General features: G+C 59.4%; 1 protein-coding gene across 1 annotated transcript in view; it reads right to left on the reverse strand.

Annotated features, from left to right (window-relative positions):
* Nucleotides 1-477: 477 nt before the first annotated feature.
* The window catches only part of LMF1 (lipase maturation factor 1), an 81,996-nt gene continuing 73,797 nt past the window's right edge, over nucleotides 478-8,676 (reverse strand). Inside the window, exons 7-11 of the mRNA XM_004373371.1 lie at nucleotides 7,588-7,771; nucleotides 7,306-7,459; nucleotides 5,294-5,477; nucleotides 4,632-4,744; nucleotides 478-652 (exon numbers count right to left, since the gene is read on the reverse strand). Of these exons, the coding sequence (XP_004373428.1) occupies nucleotides 478-652; nucleotides 4,632-4,744; nucleotides 5,294-5,477; nucleotides 7,306-7,459; nucleotides 7,588-7,771 (810 nt within the window). The remainder of the gene's footprint in view (nucleotides 653-4,631; nucleotides 4,745-5,293; nucleotides 5,478-7,305; nucleotides 7,460-7,587; nucleotides 7,772-8,676) is intronic.

Raw genomic sequence — 8,676 nt, forward strand, 5'->3', positions numbered from 1 at the left:
CCCCAGGCTGTGGGCCCGTCCAGTGTCTCAGCTGAGGATGGCACTCCACAGCAGAGAAGGCAGAGTGGGGGCCGCGACGCTGGGGGCTGGACACACCCTGAGACAGGGCTGGCCCTGGGTGACGTGTGTGCATGGGGGTGGGGGGTCCTGTGCTCTAGACGTCTCTCTTAGGGACTGAGATGGGGGGACAGGGACAGACAGCTGAGCACATGGGCCAGGCCTTGGAGGGACTCTTCCATCGTGGGAGACGAGAACTGCACAGGTGGCCACCGGGGACCCCAGGCGCCCAGTAGACCCCACCTGCCTCCCCGCACTGGCCCCTGGGGTCTCTAAGACTGTGTGGGCTTACAGGAAGGACGCAGGCAAGGGGCTAGGAGACACCCCATTGCGCCTCTACTCACGTTGGCTTTATTGGAAGCCCAGCAGTGTTGGGCGGGTGGCCGGGATCTCCAGCTGGAGGAGACTCGGCGCTGCCCCCTAGGCGGGCTCCGGGTGTGGCCACTCTCTGGCCTCAAAGTAGTCCCTCAGGCCCTGGAGGCTGAGTGGGGGGAAGTAGGGGCCGATCCTCCTCCGCACCCACCACTCACCCTGCGCGGCGTGCCGGCCTCCGGGGAGGCTGAACTTGTAGCGGTAATGCTCTGCACGGACCCACCTGCCGGGGGGGGCGGTGGGGGGAAGGGAGGCAGGGTTAGCGGCCAACCCTTGCCCCTGTCCACCTGTGCCCCCACCCTCCCACGGCCGGCTCAGGCTCTGAGTGGGGCACCGAGAACTGCAGATCTCAGGGGGCCCCAGGCTTGAAGTCTCCGGTCCCCCTGCAGGAGGGCGGGGCTGTGTGACTGGCCAGCTGACCCCAGGGCCCTCTGCCCTCCTGAGCCCAGCACCCAGGAATGGAGACCATCCCAGGGTAAAGCCAGGGCACCCAGACGAGCCCATGCCCCTAGCCACACTGACGGGGGTTCCCATCACCCCGCTGTTCCCCACCACCAGTGAAGCAATAACCAGATAGCTTTTCCCCAAACAGGACATTTGGATGGAGAGAGTGCAGGGGGCTGGGGGGGATACTCCAACGAGCCCTGTCTGGCCCGACCCTCAGATGGCCCAGTGGCTCGAGCCAGCGTGTTCCCTCTGTTCAGTTCCCTGTCCCTCATGCTAGTGGAACCCTAACGGGGTACTCTGTGGATGTGAGATGTCTCTGGGTACCTGAGTCTTGGGGGGCATAATGGATCTGGCCCATATTGTCCAGAGCCGTTCGGCTGGCCCTCAACCAAATCCCAGACCCTGGCTGCCTGCAGGTCCATGTCCCTCTCTTCTCCCCTCTCTCCTGCATCCCCTCCCCAGTTTTCTGGCAGGAGCTGTAAGGTTCTCGGCCCCTTTGGGTGGCTCTGGCCCTGCGCCTGCCCACAGTGGTGACCAGCCAGCTCCAGGGCCCGATGGCTTCCCAAGTAGGCCAGGAGGAGCTGTGGGTGGGTAGGTCTGGGGACTGGAACTTGGAAAGGGACATAGACCAGACTTCAAGGTGAAACTGCCCAGTCCCCCTTTTGAAAGCACGTGTCTGCTTCAGCACACGGCATCCTCAGGGATGACTCCAAATGCTGCTGTCTGGAATGTTCCTTACCAGAGTTTCAAATGCAGATGCATGCTGGCTGTCAACAGCCACACAGCTGCATTCTGTGGGGGAAGGTTCTAGAAGCAGACCCCAGACAAGGACGCCACAGATGCCAGACTCGGCTTGTGGGAAGTGGGGGTGGGAAGGATGGCTGGGGTGCAGGGAGTTCCTGTGCCCCTCAGTGGAGTGGAGATGGGGAGAGGGAGGAGGGCGTAGCTGGCAGGACCTGCTCTGTCCCTCTCTGGCTTCAGGTCTCAGAGAAGACATTATTGTATTGGGGAGCAGAGGGGTCTGGGTCTGTCCCTTCTCCCCAGTTAGGAACCATCCCCCCAAAACTCCTCTTTGTCTTTAGGTCCCAGCAGCTTGGCTCTGATGTGTCTTGGTCTGGATTTCTTTGGGTCTGTCCTGTTTGGGGTCCACTAAGTTTCTTGGTTCTGTAGGTGTTTCTTTTTTGCAAAATTTGAGAAGTTTTCAGCTATTATATCTTTAAGTACTTTTTCAGCCCTGCCTTCTTTCTCCTTTCCTTCTGGGACTCAGATGGTACAAATTCTCCGATGTCATAGCCCTGCAGGTCCCTGAGGCCTGTTCATTCTTTTCCAGTCTACTTTCTCCTTGTTGTTCAGAATGGGTAATTTCTACTGTTCTATCTTCAAGTTCAAGGAGCCCTGGTGATGCAGTGGTTAAGTGCTCAGCATCTAATTGAAAGGTCGGCAGTTTGAACCTACTGACTGCACTGTGGGAGAAAGATGTAGCAGTCTGCTTCCATCAAAGTTACAGCCTTGGAAACCCTATGGGTAGTTCTACTCTGTCCTGTAGGGTCACTAGGAGTCGGAATTGACTCATGGCACACAACAGCATCTTCAAGTTCAATGATTCTTTCCTCTGCCCCTCATTCTGCTGTTGAGCCCATCCACTGAGGTTTTTATTTCAGTTACTGCATTTTTCAGCTTTAAAATTTCCATTGGGTTCTTCTTTATCTCTCCTGTTTCTTTGTGGACGCTATTTTTCATTAGTTTCAAGCATGTTTGTAATTGCTTGTTGAAGCATTCTCGCAAACCAGGCGGTTCTAACATCTGTCATCTTGATGTCATCATCTACAGATGGTTTTTGCTCAGTCTGAGATCCTCCTGCCTCTTCATATGGTGAATGATTTTCAGCTGAAACCTGGACATTTTGGGTGTTGTGCTGTTGAGACTCTGGATTGCAGCAAACCTGGTTTTAGGTAGCTAGTTTCCTCTGACACTACACTGGCAATGGGTGGGGGCACCGCCTCATTACTGCTGGGTGGGTGCGGATGCCCAGGTTCCCACACGCTCTGCACAGACACCATGGAAGAAACAGACCTGCTGCTGTTGAATCATGGCGACCCCATGTACTACACAGTGGAATGACCCCATAGGGGTTTCCTGGCTGCAATTTTTATGGGAGCAGATCGCCAGGCTCATCATTGCCTGAAGGGGATGCACGTTCCAGCTCCCCATCCAGCCATCCCTGACAACAGCCCAGTGGAAGGGCTGAGGGGGGCTGGGCTCCCCCTTATGGTCTGGTGAGGGTGAAGGCCCATGTTCCCTATGGGGCCTTTGCCTTCTTGGCCGGGGTGGTGGTGGGGGATGTCACAGTTATTTTGTGGTGTCTGGCTGCAGGGGGGCAGTTACTGTCTAACAGTTTTCTGACTTGCTGGGCTGTCCCTTCCTGGCCCTTTGGCTGGAGACAGGAGGCTTCTGTCAGGGCTTTTTGTCTGCACCTGTTGGCATTTGGGAGTTGCCGGCTTCTTCAGTTCCAAGTCTGGGATACAGGAGGCATAAACGAAACCCAAGGACTCACTGGCCTGTCGTTCCCTGGGTCCTGAGGTTGCTCGCCGGTCTGCCTTCTTCTCGGCCCTTTTCAGAGTCTGTCCGTTTTATGTGGCAGTCAGCACTCTCCAGAGAAAGAGAACTGGTAAGAGACCCATATCACCTCGGTGGGGTCAGGGGCCCCAGGTGTGGTCAAATGCTGGTCCAGGTGTTGCTCTGAAGGTGCTCATGCCTGGGGCAGCTGCTTGCTGGCCTCCAGGCCCTCATGCCTGCCTGGCTGCAGTGCAGCCCTGGGCCCTGCCCGGCCCAACAGCTGTGACCAGACCCCGATGCAGCTGCCTCGCTCACAGCTGAGGAGTTTTGGAGGGAAAAACGGATGCGTGTTTTCTGTCAGAGCTGATGGCTGACGCAGGGCCGGGGAGGGGAATGTGCCAACACGCGGGTTCTCCTCTTGTTTTTGCTGCCCCATCATAAATCATACATTTCCAGGTGGGGAAGCTGATGTTTATCAGAGTGCCCACGTTGGCTGGAGGGCTGGAACGGGGCCACCTGCCTCCTGGGGTCTCCAACTGTCAGCGCTCTCCCTGCACGCTCAGGCCTGCCCCTACCCCCACTGCACGCCCACACCCTCTCTCCTCTAGGGGGACAAACAAGGGGCCAAGACAGCACAGTGGCCTCATCTGGGGTCTCAGCCAGAGCCCCCCGAGTCTAAGCTGCAGAACCTCTCTCCCCGAGGCCTGGCTCCACGGGCGGCCGGGTTGTTGTCACCTGGAGTTCTGGCTCCCACAGCAGAGCCTGGCCATCAATTAACACTGCAAACACCCTCACGCCTGTGGGAGGGACCCCCACCCAGACCTGAGAACGGAAGACCCCAGGCTTTACCTGGACGCCTGTGCCTCCTCGCCCCCGTGGTGCCGCCAGCTCGCTGAGGCCCCTCCTCTTGTAGTGTCCCTCCAACAGGGGCGCCCCACCGCCCTGCACCCTCTGCACCCACAGGTCTGATCCCCGGTCCTCTTCTCCCCTCCTGCCCCGTGCTCCCTGGGGGTGTTTGTGGGTCACCTTCCTGGGGCAGTGACGCTCTGGGCTCAGCATCTCCCCCACCCCACGTGCTGCCTGGATGCTCGAAACGGCCATTAGCTCCTCCCCACCCCGTCCCCAGGGCTGAGAAGTCGGCCCTTCATTCCTGTCACCTGGGCCCCAGTGAGGGGCATGGGGGCCCCAGGGCATCTCACCTGGGGGGTGCTCTGCCCGTGAACGGGTTGTGGGCGAGCAGGGACAGGGCCCAAGCATCGTTGGCCAGCAGCTTGCCCGCCAGGTGGATGATCCACTCATGCTGTTCGTAGGTCTGCAGAGAGGACAGGCCAGCATCGGCTGCGGCCAGGGGCAGGCGCTCCCGGAGAACCCTCCGGGCAAGGCAGGGGCTCCCGGAGAACCCTCTGGGCAAGGCAGGCCCTACCCGGAGCACCCCCTACAGCCCCGTAATCCCCGGCCCCTCCCTCTGTCCAGCCTCCTGGGAAGCCGGACCGTCCAGGCTCCTGCAGCTGACATGTAGTTGGGGCCGAGGCAGGGTCTCCCTGACCGCCCCCTCCACGGCCCCCAGCCAGGGCTCGGCTCCGGCCAGGCGTGTGTGGGACCCTCACTCATGCACGGGGTGGCACCCTCAGCCCCGGGCTGTCCGTTGGGTTCTTGGTGAGGGCCCTGGGCAGGTCATGTAAGAAGGGCCCTCAAAGAGACTGGGGACCCTGCTGCATCCTGAGGCTGGGCTTCGTGGGAACTGGGCTGGACCGGAGCTCTGCGCTCAGCGCCTTCCCAGCCTTCCTGTCCCGCAGCCCCGTGGCAGCCTATCTGAGGCTGAGGTCCTGGGCCCGCCTCCGTCTGCCCCCATGGCCCGTACCTGGAAGGCCGCGAACCACATGAGCCAGTCCAGGCGGTGGTGGTAGGGGGAGATGAGGCAGGGCCGCCGCCGGGGGTCGCCGGGCTTACACCTGAACTCGTAGTCTTCCCACACCGCGCTGGGGGCGCTGGCGTTGGGGCTGGCCGTGCCCTGGAGGATGATCTCTGTGCGCTCCTTGGTGATGCTGCAAAGGGGGTGAGGTCAGGGTCAGGCCCACGCCCCCGGTGCCCCCCTGGATCCTGCTGCCCGTGAGGCCTCGGCCTGGTCCCTCCCACACCACTCTGGGCAGCTGAGAGCCCTGGGTTCTGCCCGTTCACTCTGGGTCGAACCCCTCCTGAGAATCTGCATTTCTAACAAGTTCCCAGGGATGCTAATGCTGCTGGTTAGGGACCAATTCTGAGAACCACTAGTAGGGCAGTGGGTCTCAAAATTCATTATACATAAGAATCACCTGGGGATCTTGTTAAACATTCTGATTCAGTGTCATGGATTGAATTGTGTCCCCTCTAAAAATGTGTGTATCAGTTTGGCTGGGCCATGATTCCCAGTGTCGTGTGGCTGTCCTCTATTTTGCGATTGTAATTTTATGTTAAAGAGGACTAGGGTGGGATTGTAACACCACCCTTACCCAGGTCACATCCCTGATCCAATGTAAAGGGAGTTTTACTGGGGTGTGGGCTGCACCACCTTTTATCTTTCAAGAGATAAAAGGAAAGGGAAGCAAGCAGAAAGCTGGGGAACCTCATACCACCAAGAAAGCAGTGCTGGGAGCAGAGCGCGTCCTTTGGACCTGAGGTCCCTGTGCTGAGATGCTTCCAGACCAAGGGAAGACTGATGTACCACAAGGACCTTCCTCCAGAGCCGACAGAGAGAGAAAGCCTTCTCCTGGAGCTGATGCCCTGAATTTGGACTTGTAGCCTACTGGACTGTGAGAGAATAAACTTCTCTTTGTTAAAGCCATCCACCTGTGCTATTTCTGTTAGAGCAGCACTAGATGACTAAGACATTCAGTATATCTGGGGTGGAAATGCAAATTCCCAGCAGGGGTTCAAACTGCATGAACCGGTTTGAAGCCCTGGTTCTGAGGCCTCCACTGCCTTGAGGGACGTGGGGTGGGGGCCGGGCTGAGGGACGCTGCCTCGGACCCCCATCCTGTTACACAGCCCCTGGCGCCAGATGGAGCAGGACGGCCCCAGGTGGGCTCAGCAGCTACTGCCGCCACGCTGGCTGTGAGGCTCCCTCCTCTCCTTCTCTGCACTTGCCACGTTTTCCACCTGGTATGTGGGTGGAGCTGTCCTCCAGAAAGGGCGTTCAGGCCCTCACCCTGGAAGCTCAGAGCGCATCTGTGCTTGGAAATGGGGTCTCTGCAGGCGCGGTCAGCTAACAGGAGATCACTCTCTATATGCGTGGAGCTCTATAACCGAGAACGACACAGAGGCCGTGGAGGCAGACACTTCGGAGTCACAGCCCAGAAATGCCTGGGCTGCCAGGAGCTGGAGGAGACCAAGAAGGACCCTCCCCTGGAGCCTCAGGGGGGAGTGTGGCCCTGCCGATGCCTTGATTTCAGACTCCCAGCCCCCAGGACCATGAGGGAAGACGCACAAGACTGTGGAGGCAGACACTTCGGAGTCACAGCCCAGAAACGCCTGGGCTGCCAGGAGCTGGAGAAGACCAGGAAGGACCCTCCCCTGGAGCCTCCGGGGGGAGTGTGGCTCTGCCGATGCCTTGATTTCAGACTCCCAGCCCCCAGGACCATGAGAGATGGGCTTCTGTTGTTCTGATTTCCCCCAGTTTGTGGTCTGTTGTCACGGCTGCCCAGGACACACACACTGGGTTGGTGCGCCTGTCATCGGGCCTTTTAGGATCTGACTCTGCGCCCCTCCCAGGACGTGACATGGCCCCCTGGACAGAGAATGCCCTGGCATGACTCCAGGTGAACGGGCCAAGGAGGAGGGAGAAGCTACACTCCAGGTTTGAGGGGGCAAGCGTGACGAGACCCCCGGGCCCAGTACCTTCCGAAGGCCCCGTACGTGTTGACGATCCTGAGCGGGTTGAAGGAGACGTTCATCACTTGCTGGGAGCTGAGCAGGTTGAGGACCACGGGGATGCTGAGGTAGCCGATGAGGGCGGCCAGAGCGAGGTGGACAGTCCGCCGCACCACACAACCTGACAAGAGACTGGGTGAGTCACTGGGCTCCCGAGGCCGAGTCTCCCCTGCCCAGCCTCTGCCTGCCTCTGGAGGCCCTCCTTCGTCCCCGCCCCTTGGGCCAACGGAGGCCAGCGAAGTCACCTACCGCGTGTCTGCACAGGCCCGGCCCCCCGGGCCTCCTCCTCCTGCAGGTGCAGGACACAGTCTCTGAGGCCCCCGGGCCTGGAGGGGAATAGGAAGCCCAGGGCGTTGTCGTCGAAGCAGGCCAGGCTGGGCACGATGGTTAGCCAGTTCAGGAAGCTCAGGTTCCCGCTGATGATGAGGACCACCTGGGGGGAGGGGGAGGCAGTGCTGGGCAGGGCCCGGGAGAGGCTGCCCTGGAGCAGGGCTGCCCGGGGCCGAGGGGATGCCCTGGCCCTGACCGTCTTGCCGTAGCGGGCAGAGACTCCTAGTCACCCACTGACGGGGAGTTGATTCCGACTCACAGCGACCCCATAGGGCTTCCAAGGCTGTACAGCTCTACGGAAGCAGGCCGCCACATCTGTCTCCCTCAGAGTCGGTGGTGGTTTCGAACCGCCCACCTTTTTGTGAGCCGTTAATCGCTTTTACCACTGCGCCACCAAGGCTCCAGTAGAATGGCCAAAATGCTACCAGGTACTGTCAGGGCCGTGGAGCAACGGGAACGCTCACTGGCTGCTGGCGGGAATATAAAACGCGAGGACTGGCTTTGAAAACAGCAATCCTGCTCCTAGGTGACTACCCGAGAGCAACGAAAACTCACGTCCACACAAAGACTTGTAGGTGAATGTTCACAGAAGTATTATTCATAAGAGCCGGAAACTGGGACTGGCCTGACTGTCCATCAGCAGGAAGTGGCTGAGCACCTTGTGGCACGTGCGTCCAGTGGAATGCGGCTCAGCCACACAGAGGGAGGAGCAAAGCTGCAGAGGCCGTGACTGAAACAGAGGAGAGGACACCAGCTCACGTTTTAACGAGCGTTGTGCGGCGACTTTATGCTGACGGGCCAGGAGCAGAAACAAACTAAGGCGCCAGCAAGGCCAGGGCAGCCTCGGGGGCTCCGACTTCCAGGCGGCGTCTTTACAGTCTCATCCCGGTTCTGCTCCGCGTGGCATGTTTAAAGTCTCATGCTGGTTCTGCTCCACGCGGCATCTTTAAAGTTTCATCCTGGTTCTGCTCCACGCGGCATCTTTAAAGTCTCATCCTGGTTCTGCTC

Source organism: Trichechus manatus, unplaced genomic scaffold (assembly GCF_000243295.1).
Source record: "Trichechus manatus latirostris isolate Lorelei unplaced genomic scaffold, TriManLat1.0 scaffold00024, whole genome shotgun sequence".
NCBI lineage: Eukaryota > Metazoa > Chordata > Mammalia > Sirenia > Trichechidae > Trichechus > Trichechus manatus.